The following is a 21,372-nucleotide window of genomic DNA, read 5'->3' as shown; positions in this document are numbered from 1 at the left end:
GCTGAAACTGCAAGCGCGTTTTTAAACATGTTCATAATTTTCTGCTTTTTTTATAAATACCAACCAAAATATGCATCAAGGCAACACAACAAGGTTTATTGTTTTTACAGATTTGATTAAATACTTATTTGGTATCACAGTCATATTTGTAGTAATATATAATTACAATAATGGGTTCAAATAAAAAAAATCTTGTTTCTTTTTCACTTTTGTTAACCTTTTCAATGAAAAATATTCATAGACAAGATTTTTTTTAAATATTTTGAACAAAACTCCGTTTCATAGAATTTTTTTCCTGTTTCCCTTGTGCATAGATAATTGTATTGTGAACATAAATATGGCCAAAATGTATGGTTCACCAATCTAAATTGTATGTTTAGACTGCTTGAATACAACACCTGTTCTGACGAAAATGGCGCAAACCGGACCAAATTGATTATATCTGCTTGAAGTTTGAAAAAAATGAAAAAAAAAAAATGTTTAAAAAAGTCTTAATCCTTTCTATAGTAGAATACTAAATGATCTGAAAGGAGATATTGTGTTATCAGTATAAAGTTAATTGTCTAACATTATGTAACCAATACTGTCTTTGTACTTAAATGCGCTGTCAAAACACAGCCACAAATGGCAAGTTGTATGATACATGTCAGGCAGGCATGATACTTGCCAATACAACATAAACCAGTATCAACATTTGATTACTGATAAAACTTATTGAAAAATGCTATTTGTTTAAAGTCCCTCATATTTAAGATTGTCTGTCACATGTTGCAACAAATGTTAACTTAATCAATTTTCCATAGATAGTGTCAGGCTGCGCATAAAGATGCGCATAAAAAGCTATAGGAATTCCCTTTAAGGCTTACTTTCTTTAGTACGCACATAATGTACATACAAACCTCTTGAACTGGAGTCGTCACTGGCACGACAGAGAAGCATCTAAGAAGTCAGAAGAAATATGTCCACTCATAATACTGTTTCATAGCATCCTGATATTTGGCAGAATTCTTCTCTAGGCGTAAAGTTGTAACAAAAGCATCAGATGAACGGAAAATTTAAGGCAGTTTAGAAGTAAAGGATGTGCTTTTCATATAAATTAAAGTCAAAACAATTTTTGAGGAATTATAATCCCAAAAATAAAGACTTGCGGAAGAGCTATTCAGTAGTTAACCTGTTATAATTGCCTATCTTCCAACATGTGGCTGTCTACTCTGGTCTTGCTTTTTACTGTAGAATAGATTCTGAAGGAGGGAAACAAATTTGCTAATATGGTTGCAGATAAAAAAAAAAAAAAAAAAAAAAAACAGCCAACAGTATGAACTGCATGATTTCAATTTTGCAGAAATAATCACTAGAAAAGGTACCTTTCAGTAACATGGCCAAAAAGATCTCTTTTGCTCACATGAAAACTGTGGTAGTTTTTTAGAATGTAATCTTCCTAAATTTATATTTTTCTTTCATTGTATAACATGTCTTTAAGTCATACTAAAAATCCTTTGACTTTGGATGATGAAACACTGGCAACAAACACAATAGTACTTCTTCCTGTAGTATAATGTTTTAAATTTGTTTTCGTGTTACAGGGATATCGTTCTTCATAAGGACATATCATCAAAAAATGTTGTGTTGGATGATGCCTATAATGCTCGCCTAATTGACTTTGGATTAGCAAGAGAAAAGGATGACCAAACAACGGATGCAAGAGGAAGAATGTGTTATTCCCCTCCTGACATTGGACGAGGGAAACCTGCAACTGAGAGCTGGGATTACTACATGTTTGCAGTCAGTAAGTAAAGTGGAGTTAACCCCATTTAGACTTGTAAAGGAATAAATGCAAAGTTTGCATGTAAACAGTGCTCTAATCATAAACTTAATTTTTTAGCTCATCTGAATTTTTGAAAACTGATAAGTTATTGTTATGACTTGAATTGTGATGGCATTTGCGTTGTTTGGTTAAGTTTTATGTTTAGGTCAGCTTTTCTCCAAAACTATCAAAGCTATTGCCTTAAAACTTGCAACACTTGTTTACCATTAATAGCTCACTCTGTACAGCAAGAAACATAACTCAATCCTGCTTTTGGAAAGAATTATGGCAAAATATAGAAACTATCAGATCTTTTGGTTAAGTTTTTCATTAGCTCACCTGAACAATACTCATGAATAGCTATTGTCATCACGCTGTGTCCATCGTCCGTCGTGAGTCCGTTCAACAATTGTGTTTAAAAGACATATCCTCCAAAACCAATGAATGGAGTTTGATGAAACTTGGCATGGGTGTACCTTGGGTAGTTCTCTACCAAAAATGTTCAAACTGTTTCGCTTGGTTGCACTTAAGGATCGCCAGAACTAAAAATTAAAAAATCTTCAAACAACATCTCATCCTAAACCGACGGTCCGATTTTGAAATAATTTCAAAGAAATGGTCCTCATTTCACCCTCTACGAAGATTGTGTGACCCTCTACCAAGATTGTTCATATTATACTGATTTGTCCAAAAAACATGGCTGCCAGATGGCGTGGTCACTTTTCCCTATATGTTTATAGTGGAAATTATAAAAGAAAATTCTTGTGTGAAACTGCTGGCCCGATTTTAGATTAATTTTACACAATTTGTCTTTGTGTGACCCTCTGCCAAGATTTTTAAATTGATTCGTCAAAAAACATGGCTGCCAGGGGCGGGGTCACTTTTCCCTATACCCTGAAATCTCGAAAATAAGCCGCGGCTTATTTTAAATTTTCATAAGAATTTGTTGGCTTATTTTCGGGACTTTAGGGTATGTTTATCGTGGAAACTTTAAAAATATTCTTGTGTAAAACTGCTAGCCCAATTGTAGAATAATTTTACACAAATGGTTGTTGTATGACCTTCAACAAATAATGTTCAAATTTTTCTGATTCATCAAAAAAACATAATGCACAATAAGAATTATGGCCCCTTTGGGACTTGAATTCTATTATACTGTGAAAAAAATCCGATGAGCGTCTGCAAACGCAAATATGTGCTCTTGTTTCATGCTTATTATACATCCATCTGAAACCGGTTCTTTAAGAGATACAATTTAAATCCATCTGTCACATTTGTCATTTTAATCTGTTACATTTAGGTGCAATAGATTTGACTGGACTCCATGATAGGCAGTTCTTAAAATCAGAGTTATGCCCCTTTTTCACTGAGAAGTTTTTGTTTTTTATAAAGTCAAAAACTTGTTACTTTCAAAGCTAATCTTGACTTAAAACTTAAAGTAATCATTTAATATTAAAGTCTTTTTTTTTTTTTTTTTTTTTGTTGGATTTAACGTCGCACCGACACATGATAGGTCATACGGCGACTTTCCAGCTTTGATGGTGGAGGAAGACCCCCAGGTGCCCCTCCGTGCATTATTTCATCACGAGCGGGTACCCGGGTAGAACCACCGACCTTCCGTAAGCCAGCTGGATGGCTTCCTCACATGAAGAATTCAACGCCCCGAGTGAGGCTCGAACCCACATCGATGAGGGGCAAGTGATTTGAAGTCAGCGACCTTAACCACTCGGCCACGGAGGCCCCCAATATTAAAGTCTACACCAGGAGAAACAATACCCATGAATCTGATTTGAATTTTGACAGAGTTGACAGAATAATGAATGTTTTACTGGCAAACTCTAATTCAGAGTCAAGCAATAAGACAAATTGACCGCGCTGTCTTACGGGCAGCTCTTGATGTTTTGGGATATTAGGACAAAGCTTAGTACATATATAGTTTTCTTGAAAACTGTATGGAATATTTTGTAAAAAGGTTTAGGTAAAGTTTCTTGTTTGTGGGTAGTCGACGAAAGTCACAACCTGGAGTGGATAGAATAACTTATTTCCAGCCGAGCCCAAGGCAGGCGTCATATCTAATTCCCAGCATCCAGTCTTGGCCGATACTGCTGGAAACAGTCGGGATATCAGCCACGACCGGGAAGTGAACTCGGACCGCTAGCGTTGTAATCCAACCTGCTAACCACTGGGCCACTGAGTCCTTAAAGATTTAGTCACCGGTGTCAAGGTCAAGGTGGCGTATCAGACAAAATCGAGCGACTTGCATTTCGCTTTGAGGTTAGATTTTAGCACAGTTTGAAGTTCGAAAGCAAGTCGCTCACTCGTTTATTAACTGAAGGACCTCGGACATATTCCTACTCAGATTGCCTACCCGATTATGTAAAATCTGATCAAGGGCTAGGCGTCTGAAATAGCATAATACAGATAGTTAAAGAACATTTCTTGATATATTCCACTAAATTTCACAAGTTTGGTAACAAAAAAGATGACTTTGTGGACATTTCTCATTCTCATTTATATTGAGATATGACCATTAATCATTTTTACGTTTTAAACATCTCCCCCTTTCTTCCCCCAGTGACGCAACAAAATAAAATATTTCGCATGCCTTTGTTCATAGTTATTATATATGTATGTTGCAAAAATGATACTTGGTGACAGGGTGGGGGACGTGATAAAAATGGAAAAAAAAACTACATACAAGGTGTCAGCAAATTTAATTTTGCATTCTCGTAAATTTTGCATATCTACAGATTTATTAGTTTTTGTAGATATTTCAAACATAGAAAACATTATGATAAATAAATAATGGACATCGAAAGTCATGCTTAAAGGCAGACTGATCCTGGTTAGTATATCATATGAATTTTTCAATCTGGTCTGCTGCCTTTTGACATCGAAGTCTTTCGACTGGGTGTCACCAGGATTGAGACAACTGTGTCAGTCATGGACCAACAATGCTTAGACATATGCAACTAGATATATGTGTCTCCAGCCTAAATATGACAATGAGGCAAAGACGGACTTCTGTAGGAATAGTGCTACTTTGGTGCAAATGCCTTTTTACCCTTTATAAGACACACATAGAATGCTTTTTAAGAACAACCTTTGCTTTAATTCGAACCAAAGAACCACTTGATCAAACATCCTCAACGATAAAACAACTACAACAGACACCAACTCCTGGACTGACCCTGCCACTGTGCCTTCAGAACTAACACTGACACCAGAACTAACACTGATGTCCCCAGAACTAACACTGACACCACCAGAATTAACACCAATTCACCTACACATCTGAAAATTCCGAAGCCGCCAAAAATACTAGTAACGACCTTCAAGGAACCTACACTGACACCCCAAGAATATCTACATAGATGTTGATACTACCTAGTTAAGTTCTGTTCCATTGGACTAGTTGGAATTTTATTTCTACATTGTATCATTATGCTGTTTTATTCTTTTTATTGCATTGTGTGACAGAAAGGACATTTAAATGTTTGCTGGACATCAAAAATATAGGTTTAATGTGGATGACTCTGTGCGTAGCCATTATTATTTAAGCAGGACTGTGCCTACACATGATTTCGAAAACTGAAGAACCAAACACAGTAAACATAATATAAATGGACCTTAAAAAGAGGAAACGATACATCTATAGCGTGCCCAAATGTGTCATAAAATGCTAAAACGCAGGCACCCCTGAACCTACAGTTGCCTAGATAGTCCCCTATACCCCTCAGCTACAACTGAAAAAGGCCAGATACTCGAATGTATGTAAAACAATTTGAGGCCAGCTAATCATTGCATGTATTCAATATATAACCCTCCCTATAATGCCCGGCCACTTTTGTACATGTGTATTGCATGCGTCAATACAGTATAGTGATAGATGTATAGAAAAATAACAATAGGCTGTGATCAATGCATCAATTATCATAGGCGCTCAGGTGGAAAGAACTGAAGTACAGTTGTGTCACCAAAAAATCCGTCCCACTTTCAGTTTTCGCTTTTAAGTTATTTTTTTTAAATGTTAATAAAACTGATAATCTGCATGGTAAGACTTTATTTGTTGTTCTAAAACACTTTAAAATAGGCAAACCTTAAATTTATGTGCTTATTTCACAAAAAATACACCCTTTACATTTTTCATAAATATGACCCTCAGTCACAAACTTTCAAGACAACGAATATGAAATAAACTTTTTTTTTTTGTGACAGTTTGACAGGTATATAACTTATTTATGAGTATTTAAAGCATCATATATAAGTGTCAAATACTGAAGTCATGAAATGGCATTGAAATTTTGGCAAAAATCCATAGCATATGTCCGATGTTTTTTGCTTGACATAAGTCGTCACTTAAAATGAGAGAAAATGTGTAACCATGGAAACCTGAGAACTACACCATATAGATGATAATTGTATTAGAAAGAAAATGCATACACTAATTAAGTTATTACCGGCCAAGCAGATTTCTATGTATGAAAGTGGGCTCGTAGTAAAATAGAAAATTTAAATATCCATATTTTTCTTCTTCTATCATTATGAAATACCTTTCGAGGTTCATTTACTTTAATTTTACTTGAAGGGACAGAGACAAACAAACTGCTAGAACATTAAGTTGCACGAAGTATAATGAATTCCTACATCTCTGTAAATTTGAATCTACCCTACTACATCCCTATAAAGCGATGCTGATTGATATTTATTTTATAATTTCATATTTCAACAGTCATTAGAGAAATATTGACAGGCCTTGGACCTCAGGGAATCAACAACAAGTTCTTAAAGAACATGGAAGCAGAAGAAGTTCTGCAGAAATTAGAGGTAAAAGTTAGTTCATACCAAACAATTAATAAGGTTGAAAACTATTTAAATAAAATTCTAACATTTGAAAACTGACCACTCTTAACATGTTTTTTTATGACATCCCTTTGTTGTTCCTGACCTTTGGGCTTCAACAGTCAAGTTTTTTTTAAATTTCGCTCCTATCTGATGTAACCCTACGGGCATATATTGCCCTACTTTGAAGCGCTATTGTTAAACTCGTGGCTAAACCTGGATTTTGAATTTACTAAAAGACAAACGAAAGTTCAGTATGTGCTCTTGACTAAACATACACTATACTCTACTGAAATTTTTCAGCTGTGGATATTTTTGATACAGACTATAATTTGGTAAAATCCGTCAATAGAAGAGTTGTCAAGTTTGCTTCAGATATTTTTAGATAGTCTTGTTTTAAATACATGTATCATGTATTTCTATTTTTACTTCGACATAAATATAGTTAGAATATTGGTGCACTTCGCTATTGATTCACACTGAAAAATACATGTAAAGATGAATCTTAAATTTTTAGGTATCCCTTTCTTTTTATCATTATGTACAATTGAAAATATGATTTCACATGTGTTTGCAGAAACGTGTATGGATCGAAACAGATAGAGCCAGGTATCTTAATGATATTGCTGAGCAGTGTTTGCAACAAAATGCACGGACTGTTTCTGAATTTAACACAACTGTTGTTGAAAGAATAAATGTAAGTATATTAAGTGTTGAAACTGAACATGTTATCAGCAGATATCAGATTTATGTGTAATCATAACTGTTTGAAGAAAATTGTGCAAATGAGATTTTCTGATGTTCTAAAATGATTAACAATGTCTTAAACCATTAGACTTTCCATTTTCTTACTCCGTGAGGGACATTTTGAGACAGATTTATAACACTTACATACTTTGAATAACTTCCCTGTCACCATTTAGTCCATTATTGCTAGTGTTGCAGCCTCCGTGGCTGATGGGTTAAAGTAAAAAGTAAATATATTTTTCTGTGGTTACATGTGTCGGTAAGCCACTATTTATATTCAGTTTTAGTGTAACTCTAATATTAGAGAATTTTATATTTACCGCATCCCTCATCCTAGGCACTTACACTAGTATAACTTGTATGTGCCGCGGAAGCCCAGGATTAAGTACTCCAAAGACGAGTAATTTTTTAAGTATTTAGTTATTTTTTTCGTTTTGGATTACTGTAAGTAATTTTAAAATTTCTTATGATTGCCATTCTTCTGTGACAAGACTGTATTGCGGGGGTATAAGTCACTCCTATGACAGTTCTAGTTTTTTAACACTCTTCTTTTAAATTTAATTTTACAAATTGGCCTAAAATAATGGGAAAAATTAAAATTCAATATTTTGATAACCAAGTACGGCTATTACATCTATATTCATATATTGAACACCGTGGCGAAAAGAAAGTTACTAACGTTACCAGTTGTAACGTCACTGATGACGTCATTTGTGCGGAAAAAGCTAAAGATCAACCCGAAACCGATGAATATAAACTCTACTTGAATTATGAGGGAATTAGAAGTAACATATGAAGAAAAACTCCTTGGAGAATATTTAGATCCACATTTAAACTGGAAGCATCAACTTGAACATACACTCAAAAATGTAATTCTTTACTTTGCCTTCTACGCAATAGAAAATTCCTAAATATACATTCCAAAAATCTGTTCTTTAATGCCCATATACTTCCTCATATCGATTACTGATATTGATTACCGTCGCGTCCCGAAATCTATTATCTAATTTACTACTAAATGGATTTGATTCAAACTTATCACCCCCATCTTGTGACACAGGGAGCATAACTCCGACACCAACTGTTTGTGAATTATGCCCCTTTTACTTAGAATTTAAGGTAAATTTTTATTCATTTTCCCAATATCTCGGTTATTTCTAAATGAAATTGAGATGTTTCACCTCATCAGCCACATCATGTGACACCAGATGCATAACACTGACAGCAATTTTTCATGAATTATGCCCCATTTTACTTAGAATTTAATGTTAAATTTGATGCATTTTCACTATATATCATTCTGATTGGCTTGGAGCCAAGCGGAAGTAACATTTTTCTGTACTTTTGTAATGAGTTACCTTCTCTGAACTTCCAAAAATTAGTCCATTTTTTTGAAATTAATTTTTAGATTTTCAGTATTTTAGGTATTTTTTAAAACTTTTTTCATTATTAGTCCTAAGTAAAAAGTAACGATATTTTTCTGTTGTAACACGTGTGTAGGTAAGACATTTTTGTATTCTTTTTTAGTGTATCTCTTATATAAGAGATTTTTATATTTACCTCATCCTGGGCACATATACTAATATTGCATATACGTGCTGCCGAGGAAGCCCAGGATAAAATACTCCAAAGACGAGTAAAATCTTTTTCTAAGTATTTTTTTCATGTTTTATATTATTCTAAGTATTCTTAAAATTTCTTATGGTTTATGGTTGCCATTCTTCTTTGACAAGACCGTATAGTGGGGATATAAGTCACTCCTCCGAAGTTTTAGTTTAAATATGTTTAAAGAGCTAGTGTGCACTATATACTTTTTGTGTCGTTTGATCTGAAATACATGTACATGTATTTGTGATGTTCCATAGACTGTATCATTGGTCGAAGGTGCCGATTGAGTATCAGGATTGAGGTTACTGTTTTGGAGGTAAAGGGTCTCGGCCAAGTTACGAGGGTTGTTCGATATGTATTGTCACTCATGTTATAAATCTTATATAACAAAGTAAATCATACTTATTTCAAATGCATCCATTCGCAGTAATCTCCTCCGTTGGCTAGAATACAAAGTTTCAATCTTCTCATCCATATATGAAAGGCCCGGATGTAGTCTTTTTGAGGTATACTCATTAGGCACTGGTATACTGCAGAACCAAATGAATTCCTCTTAGAATATTTTCTTCAAGCAAGCATTTCCTTTAACTTAGGGAATAAAAAGAAATCACATGGTGCCACGTCTGGCGAATATGGAGGATGCGGCAGTACAGTCACGCGCTGTTTATGCAAATAATCTGTCACAAGCGTTGCCTTATGTGATGGCGCATTGTCGCGAGGCAGCTTTAGGTGCTTCAATCCACTTTTAGAGCGAACTTTACAAAAGTACCTTTTTAGTTTTTTCAACACCTTGTCACGGTAAAACCTTGCCTTCTGGTCCTCTACCAAGATTGTTCAAATTATGCCCCTTGGGTGAACCAGTTTTCGAAGCTTTAGCAAAGCAATTTGTTCAAGCAACAACTTTACTCAGGTGAGCGATATAAGGCCATCATGGTCTTCTTGTTACTAAATTGATTTGATTGAAACTTAAAGCAGTTTTTTTTACAAAAAGCTGTTTTTAAGTCTTTCATCAATTTTTGATGAATTATGACCACTTTTCACTTGGAATTTTAGGTTAATTTTGACACTTTTTCACTATATCTCTATTATTACAAAAGGGATTTGATTTAAACTTAAAGCAATTGTCCGAAATCATCACCCACATCACATGATACAAAGGTCTTAACTGAGCTCCATTTTTTCATGAATGATGTCCCCTTTTACATAAAATTTCAGGTTAAAGTTTGGATGCACTTTTGCTCAGTATACATGCATGTTACTACCAAATGGATTTGCTGCACATCATTACCCATATCATATGACACAGGGGCCATTACTCTGGCACCAATGTTTTATGAATAAAGCCTCCTTTTTTAGCTCACCTGAGCCACTGGCTCATGGTGAGCTTTTGTGACCGCTCAATGTCCGTCGTGTGTCGTGCGTCCGTCAACATTTTCTAAAAAAATTCTCTTCTTGAAAACCACTGGGCAGAATTACACAGGGGCCATTACTCTGGCACCAATGTTTTATGAATAAAGCCTCCTTTTTTAGCTCACCTGAGCCACTGGCTCATGGTGAGCTTTTGTGACCGCTCAATGTCCGTCGTGTGTCGTGCGTCCGTCAACATTTTCTAAAAAAATTCTCTTCTTGAAAACCACTGGGCAGAATTACACTATCTTTACAGGAATGATCCTTTGGTGGCCCCCTTTCAATATTGTTAAAAAATTGAAATCCATGCAGAACGCTGGTTGCCATGGCAACCAAAAGGAAAAACTCTAAAACTCTTCTTGTCGAAAACCGCAAGGCGCAGAGCCTTGATATTTGGCATGTGACATTATCTAATGGTCTTCTATAAAGGTGAAAAGAGGCCTCGTCCCTGGTGTCCCAAGTTTACATAGACTTGTATAGGAAATGACTTTGAAAATCTTGTCTGAAACCGCAAGACCTAAGCCTTTGATATTTTGTATGAAGCATTGCCTTCTGGTCCTCTACCAAGATTGTTCAAATTATGCCCCTGGGATGAATAGAGACCCTGCCTCTTGGGGTCTTAGGTTTTACATAAATTTATATAGAAACAAACTTAAAAAACCTTCTTGCCTGAAACTGCACGACCTAGGCTTTTGATATTTAGTGTGTTTCATTGCCTTTAGGTCATGCCCCTGAGGGGAAAGAGGCCCTGCCTTTGGGGTCCCAAATTTAAGATAGACTAATATTAGGGTAAAAATAAAAACTTCTTTTCTAAAAGTTTAAGGCCTAGGCCTTTGATACTTTGTATGTAGCATTGCCTAGTGGATGTCTGTAATATGTTTCAAATTATGCCCCATCCTGGACTGTTTAATTATGATTACATGATGACCAAAAGCGATTAGGAGTCACTTGACTGCGACCTTGACCTACTGATCTACATTTTTTAAAGATACAGCCTTGAAATTTGGATGACCTGTACAGTTTAAGCACACTAATCTTAAAACTGACTTTCAGTGACCATGACATTGACCTACTGACCTACTTTCTTATATTTTAGCGTCAGTTTGCAATTCCAAACATGTGATTCAAATTACTCAGGTGAGCGATTCAGGGTCATCATGGCCCTCTTGTTAAGGTAGTGTTTTGGTAGTGTATGAATTTACGCATTCATTTGTTAACTACATCACATGAGTAATCTTACATACGTAAGACGAATTATTTCATATCTTGCAAATCACGGGAAAATCTTATTTCATATCTTGCAAGAAAATAACTTCAGCAACGTACCAAATTAATTTTATAAAAGATATATTTTCAAGGTATTGAAACGTACTTCTTAGAATAATATACTCTTAAAAGCTGAATTTTAGTTCAATAAAGAATCAACAACTTAAAAGTATTTCGTATTCATATTTTTCATCAATCTTTCCTTGATTCTGCTTATTCTTTCCATATAAATGTACATTATGCATAGAACCATTCAACTGAGTTCTTGCCTTTTGATTTTTACGAAATGTAATTTTAATAATAATATTTATAATTGGTGATCGTTTTGTTTACGTTTAAATTGTCAACAACAAAAATTTAAATTTAGTTGCATTTTAATGTTATTCTTTTTTTATTTTGAAATACGCTTTCTCAAACACGTCTGTATACTTATGCCGACACAACAAAGCAGGTATGGTATAGTATAACTTTAGGTAACGGTACCCTTTAATTAACTAAGCATGCCAAATATATAACTTAATATAAATGATATATAGAGGAAAGATATATTTATGCAGGGTATTTCCAAACTTAATCTAGACTTTAAAGATTATGTGAAGGAAAAGGCAAATATTTCTGCAAGCTATGATTTTATCTAAGCAGTTAACTGGAACTCGTTATTTTTTACTCTACATTATACCATAAAAAGATTTCACTTATGATGCTGAAAATACAATGCCAGAGTACAAGCTTAAAAATTTGTTTATTGTAAAACATTTGTTACTTAAAGTCAGTATATTGACCTAACCAGTATTGCTGGCTTAAGTAAAAACACATTTTTTTTTACCGCAATAACTTAACTTCGCAACATGAATAAAGTGTATGTGTGTTGGGGATGGGGGTATTGGTTGGATTTTCCCATGATATTTCACTGATCAACAAGAGAGATCTTTTTTTTTTCATATGTTGCAACATCACACTCACGATTATTATTTTTTTTCCCAAGCGATCATGGTTCGACATCTGAATTTACATTATCCAGTTTCCTCGCTTAAAATTCTCTAAGAAAACTTCATAAGAAAATCAGCGCTGTTACCCCATGCTCCAATCTCTCGGACACAAATCGAACAAACTCGATCATCCGCAGGAAAATATGATATAGCGACATTAGTCTTGGATGAAATGATTTGAAATGAGTTGTGATAATGCTGATAAAACTTGTTCTGATTATTTTCCTATCTTTTACACTTAACTCCAAAACTAAACGACAACTACCAACTATGTTTAGTAAAGGTGTCATTGAAAGACAGTTCCCAAGAGAGCTTACGTGGTTCTGTGGAAATATTGATCGAAATGCAAGTCAACTTGGACATTTTACACATAAAATTATGCTTGTTAATTCGCTACACTATCAAAACGTTTACAAATAATTGTTTAACTGAGAGGAAAGTCTATAAGTTTTCCATTAGATGGTAAAATTTCAAAGCACTGAAGATTTTTAGCAGTTTTCCTTGAAAAATAGTTCTTTAAAATCAGCTATATTTTATAAATAACCAAATCACTGCTTCCGCATCTGACATTCTTCGGTGGTACACTTTAAAAGAAAACATTGAAAATCATGTCTATAACTGAATGAAAAACAAGTTTCTTTATTTTTCTTAAACGTGATTTTCTTACAGAAATTCAAGCATTCTTAAATAGACTTAGTGGGTCTGTTTATCTTTGTTGGAAAGAAATATAATCAAGTTGCTCCCTACGCGTAAATTAATTTGTTTTAAAATGACATATATGGTCAAGTTATGTTTCTGACACCTACGATGCTTATATATGTTTTATATAGTAAACTGATACTAACACAGAACTATATGTTAGCCGTATCGAGTCCGCAAACAGATGGATTTTGCACGGCAGTAATGCACAGCCGTGAATGTACCATCAACATCATAATTAACGTTTTATATCCAATATATTCTTATCGGAATAAAAGAAGGGGTGTGTTTGTCAACGTTAGTCACGATGTGTTTAATCAAATAATAAATAAAATAATAAGTTTGTCTGCATAATATGATTTTGTTAAAAGCGGCCCGTTACATCTTCTGTGTATATAAAAGGTTGAAAAGCGTCTCACGTAACGTCAAAGTGACATAAAAAGATATATTTTCGTTCCAATAGCAGGGTTAAATATCGGCGTATAAAAGGAGCAGGTTTTAAGATTTCGTAATAATTATTAAAGTTTTATCATTTAAAAGGATGATACTTTTTGCCATTTTAATTTAATCAGTCTGGACGGAAGGTTATTTTTCAGTGTAAACCTATGGAGCTCTTTAATACTGTGTCACAAGCCAGATCTAAATAGGTCAGGGTCTACCTCAGGTGAGCTACTCAGGCCTATTTGGTCTTCTTGTGTACACACACCAGGACTAGAAGTGTTAATACGTCTTACGGAAAAGTTCAGTTGGGCGAAAATGATGGCAAACTATTCTGCAAAGCAAATAATCAACTGACTATGTGAGTAATTAATCATGATAGTTGTGCAATTATTTTATCAAATATGAAAGCACTTTTTCTAGATGCATGCATTGCGGTAAATATCACACCGATGTGGTGTCAAAATCATATCGTTGCGATGATTTAAGCATCGCCTAGTCATATTAGAACATTTATTAAATTTGTATAAATGCAATGTCAGTGATGTCAAAACATTCACTTTGCTGAATTTGACATCTTATTTCTTCGTTTTCTCATTTTTACCATGACAGAATTTGTCAGACTCTCGTTTTTCACTCTTTGAAACAGATTCAAACTTTATGTTTTGAATTAGTTTAGCATTTATTTACAGGTAAATATTGCTGTTGTAGACAAACAAAAACTTATTTACTTCAATACACTACTCATAAAGAAAATTGATTAACGTATACCTAGAAATGCCTAGAGTATAGGCTAGGTGCCTGGTTACCGGACGGCTATAACGCAGACTAGGTATTCGGTTACAGAATGGCCAGACACTTCTGAATAATTAAAAGTACAAGTTTATTTAAAATGTGAATTGATCTTGTTATGGGCCGATGGCCATTAGCAAATAAATACATTGTCATTGTCCTGAATTATTTACCCCCATATGATATTTTTTTAATGAACACCAGCTCAACTCTTATTTTTACACCCATGAAATATTAATAAGTGTAGAAATTGGTGGAACATTTAATTCTGCACTAAATAAGATACCTTTATGCACACGTGAAACAGTAAACGTGAAACAGTATTAAATTGGTATTTCGTTAAACTAGTTTTTATATGAAAACTAGAAACTGGTTCTTCATTACTACATCATGTTGCATAGCAATGTCACAATTATGTCCAGTTATTTCTGCTTTGTTTATTGCAGACATGTTTATTGTCTTCTGCAACTAATTGGTTGGTAGGGCTCCAACATAGTACATGTAGGATTAAATCTGATTTTTCTTTCTAAGGCTAACTAGTACCAACATATAAAATTCGGGATTAACTCACAACATATAATAAGCAACCTACTCATTGCGTATCAATTTCGCAAATATTTCAAGGATGTTATGTCATTGGAATGCACGAATTAAAGCTTTCATACAGAAAACAGCGATAAATCTGTAAATGTATCTTAGTTTGAAAGAGTTGTTGCTTCAAGTTGACAAAGATTTGTCTTTACCCCAAATAATTAGGATAAAATTATAACAAATACTAGCTCAAGAACATTTTTCAATGCAATTACTGCTTTCTATTAAAGTAAAGCATTAGTATTTAATTTGATTTCGCATAGTATCAGCATTTTATGAATAGTACAGAATTGGTACTTTATTTTCAGAGTACAAAATTAGTATATTGTTACGGTCCCTTAGGTATAGCCTCACATTTAAAACAAATCACTCGTCAGGGAGTCAACGCTTTTGGCCTATTGGTTAATGCATTGGCCTTTCACCTGTGTGACCCGGGTTCGAATCCCACCCCAGGCACTTTGGATTTTTCATCCTCTTCAATTTCAATGTTACACTCTTTAAGTCGTAACACGGGTGCTCATCTTTGATATGGACATTATTTAGTGCCTAAAATGGCACTTCTATGCCAAAATGGCATTCACATAATCATAAAAGATCATGACTTTTCGAAGAGAGGAAGTGTTACGGTCGCTTACGTATAGCCTCATATTTTAAACCAATCTCTGACAACTGCGTCAGGCTTCGACTCTTTGGCTCAGTGGCTAGAGCATTGGTCTTCCACCTGTGCGACTCCCATAAAGGGCATTTGGGATTTTTCATCATAGAATTTTATCCTCTTCAATTTCTGTTATGCTCTAAAGTCATTTTATTTAGATCCCTTTCATATGCAGATGAAGTATGGGATTGATGTTTTATTGTAATGTTTTAGTATAGGCCAATGATCGGTCTTCAGTCGGCATGTATCAACAATTTTACTATAAACATCTATGATGAAGCTACTGGTCAGAATCGCACCACACTTGGTCAGAATGTACGGATCTCTTTCACGTTTGTTTAAATTGTTGAGGTTGGCCCTTTACGGAGCTACAAAAAGACAAGAAATGTCTTTTTCTAAGAAGCGCTTAAAGTATCTTCACTAGACTTGGTCTCTAGCGAAAAACTAGCATTATGATATGATGATCCTCTCCCAAATTTATTTAAATGGGGTGCGTGGGACTGCTAGAGCTGAAAAAAGAAATACATTTATTTTAGTCTAACATCTTAAACACCGATAAATTGATCGCCGTAATACTTGTTCTGATGCATCATGATAAGGTCTTCTCCAACTTTTGGTCAATTATAGGAGTCACAATAGGAAAAAAAGTACAAACACCTTTAAATGACTGCATTGGTTTGGTCCTGTCTCACATTTGTTCAAAAGTTGGCACCTTGTCAATTTTTGGAGGCCGTTTGAGCTAAAATAGAAAACAAACAAGTTTTCTGATCATGAACTGTTTAATGGATCCTTATCAAACATGGTAAATAGCATCATGTCAAGGGCCTCTCTCTCAAATTGGGGCTCTTTGCCTCTTGTGGATGCCACTAGGGTTAAAAATAGAAATACCATTTAAACAAATTCTTTTCATGATCCAATTGATGGAGTTTTATTAATCTTGGTCTGTAGCATCATTATTAGATCCTCTATGAATTTTGTTCAAATGGTGACACTAAGTCTCTTTTAGGGGCCGCTAGAGCTAAACAAGAACAAAAACTTTTATACGATGTCTTCTTTTAAAGTGCCAAACATGGTCTGTACCCTCATTGTTCATATTTGGACACTTTGTCCCTTTTAGAGGGGCTGCTAGAGCTAAAACTAGAAGATTCTTTAAGTGATGAAATAGTGCATGGATGGCCGCCTGGGTCTTCCCTGCAAAGCTGGAAAGTCGCCATATGACCTATAATTGCATCAGTGTGACACTAAACCCAAGTCAGTGCTACAAATAGAAATACCTTTATATAACATCTTGTCATGAACTGCTTAATGTATCAGTATAAAACTTTGTCAGTAGCATCTTTGAAGGAAACTGGTAATCGAATCAAATGTATGTGTCATTTATACAGATACATTTAAGATGATATTTTTCTATTTTCTATCAGGCCATCTGGACAAAATACTTTTGGGGAAGCAAGATTCACCAAGTTCCTAACAATTATGCCAAATGTCATATTTGTATGATAAACCCTAAAGGTAAGTCTTAAAGTATTCTATTTGTTACAAGGTTAAACATTATATTTGTGTTAAAGCATGTGTATAGAAACATATATTTTCAAAATATGAATTTTTTTCACGAAGTCAAGTTCCAGATATAATCTAACCATTATCTAGACTCATAGTTTCAAGCACCACCAACTCAAGACAATACAATTTGATAGAGGTGGTCCTTATGTAACCCTCTACCAAGATTAAAATTTTCTTGTCCAAAACCATAGGTCCTAGGGCTTTGATATTTGGCGTGTAGCATCATCTAGTGGTCCTCTACCAAAATTGTTCAAATTATCCCCTATGGTCAAATATGGCCCTGCCCTGGGGGTCACATGGTTTACATAGACTTATATAGGGAAAAAAACTTTGAAAATTGTCTTGTCAAAAACCACATAGCTTTGATATTTGGTATGTGACATCATCTAGTGGTATAGGAAAAACTTCTTGTCTTATACCACAAGACATAGGCTTTTGATATTTGGTATGTAGCATGGTCTGGTTGTCTTCTACCAAGATTGTTAAAAGTATTACCCTGGGATGAAAAGAGGCCCCGCCCCGGGGATCCCAATTTTACATAGACTTATATAGATAAAAATCTTCTTGTCTGAAACCACAAGACCTAGGCCTTTGATATTTGGTATGTAGAATTGCCTTATGGTCATCTACCAAGATTGTTCAAATTATTACCCCGGGATGAAAAGTGGCCCCATCCCGGGGGTCCCAAATTTTACATAGACTTATGTAGGCATTTCTTTTTTAATCTTCTTGTCTGAAAGTTCAAGGCCTTTAATACTTAGCATTGCCTAGTGGTTCTCTAGCAAGAGTTTTCAAATTATGCCTCTGGGGTGAAAAGAGTCCTTGTCCCGGGGGTCACTTGTAATATGAGTTATATAGGAAACAATACTTTTCCTGAATTTTCTGATCATATTTTCTAGACTGTTTTATTATAATAACCTGATGACCCCAAGTAATTAGGGGTCACTTGACTTTGACCTTGACCTACTGGCCTACTTTTTTGTCAAGATAGAGCCTTGAAATTTGGATGACAAATACAGTTTTGCACACCAATATTAAAAATGACTTGCAGTGACCATGATAGTGACCTACTGACCCACTTTCTTAATATTTTAGCATCAGTTTGACATTTGAAACATGTAGCTCATATTACTGAGGTAAGTGATCAGGGGTCATCATGACCATCTTGTTTAAGGAATGGACTCAAAGTTGCTGGAATGCACAAACTTATCTGAATATAGCCATAAAGGATGGCGCAGTATGTGGGGGATTCACAATCTTAGTTTATTTTTACTAAGTATATGGAAAGTTTCCTTACTTAAATTATCGTTAGCGTTAGCTTCTGCACCTTGATTCAAATTTTGATGCACTTTATCTTTGTAATTGCTTGATGGATCATTTTTAGACTTAAAGTAGTTGTTCCTCATCATCACCCCAATATTGTGACACAAGGGCCATAACTTTTGCACCAAAATGTCATGAATTATGTCCCTTTTACTTGCTTGTCACAAAGTTTGTCAACGCAACTGTTCCATCACCACATATGTGTACATTGACTAGCCGAGTTTTCATGTTGCTGGCATTTTCCGGTTCAGTGATTTCAGATTCAGAGATTTTTTTCAATAAAATAAGAACAAACACATCATCAAAATTGATGATGTTTTGGCCACTTCCCTCACAGCAGTGATAAAGTGCCAAGCGTCTTTTTGCATATTGTCGACATTTTCGATAATCTTCAGCAGAGTTATAGTTCATGATTCATCAAATATTATGTTTTGGTCACAATTTTTTTATTATTGAGCCAAACCTGGCGAGTTACCAGAAAAAAACCTCATTATGCATATAGTCGGCATGCTCCTGTTAAGTGATTTTCAGAGCTATGGTCCTATATTTGTTGTATTTTTCCTTGTCTGGGCCGCTGCTGCAATATCACCAGAAGAACTACACAAACCTTCAAAAAATGACCATTGCCAAGCCTAGTTGTGCATATCACTGACATGTTCAAATTAAGGGTTTTTCAGCAGAGTTATGGCTCATTATTTGTCATTTTTTTAATTTAGCCACTTATCATATAATGTAGGCATATTCCAGTTCAGGGATTTTCAGGCGAGTTATGGCCCATTATTTGTCATCTTGTATTTTGTTTGCACTACTTGCTGTATAAAATTAGGCTAAATTTCAACAAACCCCACGAGTGACTAATATGATACATAGTACACAAGTGCATATTATGGTCACGTTCTGTTTAAATGATTTTCAGTGTGACATGACCCATTTGTTACCTCCTCTGAGGTCATGTGAGTCATTTATAGCAATAAAGAAAGGGCCATGACCCCCGAGTCAAAACCTTTCCCCTGTTTACCCCTAGGCTACTAAAATGGCTTGTAAACCCACCGACGCCGTCCGTCCTTCGTCAACATTTGTGTTGTAAACGATATCTCCAAAACCACTGAATGGATTTTGTTGAAACTTGGCATTGATGTTCCTTGGATGGTACCCTACACAAATCGTCTTTGTTAGACCCCTTGCCAAGATTGTTCAATTTACTTTGATTCATCAAATAAAACGGCCGCGGGAGGGCGTGGTCACTTTTCCCCATATATGTATATAATGGCAACTTTAAAAAATATTCTTGTTTGAAACTCCTGGCCGGATTTTAAAATAATATTATACAAATGATCCTTGTGTGACCCTCTACCAATTATTTTGATCCTTTAAAAACATGGCTGCCAGAGGGCGTTGTCACTTTTCCCTATTATTATGTATTTTGTGGAAACTGTAAAAAATTTCTTGTGTGAAACTGATGGTCCGATTTTACACAAATGGTCTTTGTGCGACCCTCTGCTAAGACTGTTCAAATTATTTTGATTTGTCAAAAAAAGAAGTCTGCATAATTGATAATTTTACTAGTATGAGCGTTAGCTTTCTAATATAAGCTTAAAATGTATATGTCGCGGGGCTCGTGTTTCCATGGTAACGCATTTTCTCTCATTTTTAAACAATTCTGTATAAAAACGGGGTTTTCGACGGCTTCAGTGCCATTCTGTTAATGATTAATATGGAATATTTGGGTAATATTATTAGCACAATACCAAGCACGTTACATGGTACCATATTTTTCTTAAAGTTTTAAGTAACCGTGGCAACAGAGATGTTTAAAATAGCTTATATGTTGCTTTATGTCGCAATTTCTTATAAAAAAATATTGAATAAAATTATCTTTCTTGTTAATGTAGCTTCAAAACTTATTATTTTTAACATAAGTTATATTTTCGTGTTATCTGCATTTATTTAAACATTTTTTTTCAGTTTAAAATACTTACAACAGTACCTATTGTCTGATATTTTTCATGGAAAAATCGGTCTGCATGCTGCTATTATTCTGATGGATATTGTTGAAATGAAAATAAAAAGCCAAAGCTGTGTTCCTTAAATAGACCAGTGTCAACGCTTTTGAGTTTTACATTTAGATATATAGGTCGCGGGCTTCGTTTCCATGGTAACATCGATTACATTCAAGAAACCACAATTTTCTACTTAAATTTTAACAGTTTTTGAGCTTACTTTTGGTATAATAGTGACAATTTATCAACGGAAACTGAAAACTAGGTATAACAAATCAAATTGTTTGATTTTTATTTGAAAATGGTCGTAATAGATAACCTTTCACCCAACTATATTCCCAAAAACATTGGTTACCATTATTCATTTTCTTACATTCAGCAAAACATTTCAATATAACTACATAAAAGAAGCAAAATATTGATCATTATTCAAAGTGAAAGACTAATAAAAGATATTTCAGCAAATAATGGCTGTTTAAAAATCATTCAAATAATAACATGCACAGAATTACGCACTTTCAAAATAAAAGCCATAAATTTGCGCGGTAACTGACACGAAATGTCATGACGTCAATGACGTCGTTTTAAGTCAACAGTGTTTTGAAGCGTTTCTGCGGCAATCTGTTCATTCTTTCGGCATTATTACAC

General features: G+C 34.6%; 1 protein-coding gene across 2 annotated transcripts in view; it reads left to right on the top strand.

Moving 5' to 3' along the window:
* LOC128554016 (uncharacterized) overlaps nucleotides 1-21,372 on the top strand; it is a 58,882-nt gene that overhangs the window by 23,169 nt on the left and 14,341 nt on the right. For both annotated transcript variants that reach the window (XM_053535229.1, XM_053535228.1), the window contains 4 exons: nucleotides 1,584-1,786; nucleotides 6,537-6,631; nucleotides 7,224-7,343; nucleotides 17,260-17,350. In XM_053535229.1, the coding sequence (XP_053391204.1) occupies nucleotides 1,584-1,786; nucleotides 6,537-6,631; nucleotides 7,224-7,343; nucleotides 17,260-17,350 (509 nt within the window). The remainder of the gene's footprint in view (nucleotides 1-1,583; nucleotides 1,787-6,536; nucleotides 6,632-7,223; nucleotides 7,344-17,259; nucleotides 17,351-21,372) is intronic.

The sequence above is a fragment of the Mercenaria mercenaria genome, unplaced genomic scaffold (assembly GCF_021730395.1).
Source record: "Mercenaria mercenaria strain notata unplaced genomic scaffold, MADL_Memer_1 contig_4643, whole genome shotgun sequence".
NCBI classification, from domain to species: domain Eukaryota; kingdom Metazoa; phylum Mollusca; class Bivalvia; order Venerida; family Veneridae; genus Mercenaria; species Mercenaria mercenaria.
The sequence above is the reverse complement of the archived record's forward strand: the minus strand, read 5'-3'. Positions and strand labels throughout refer to the sequence as shown.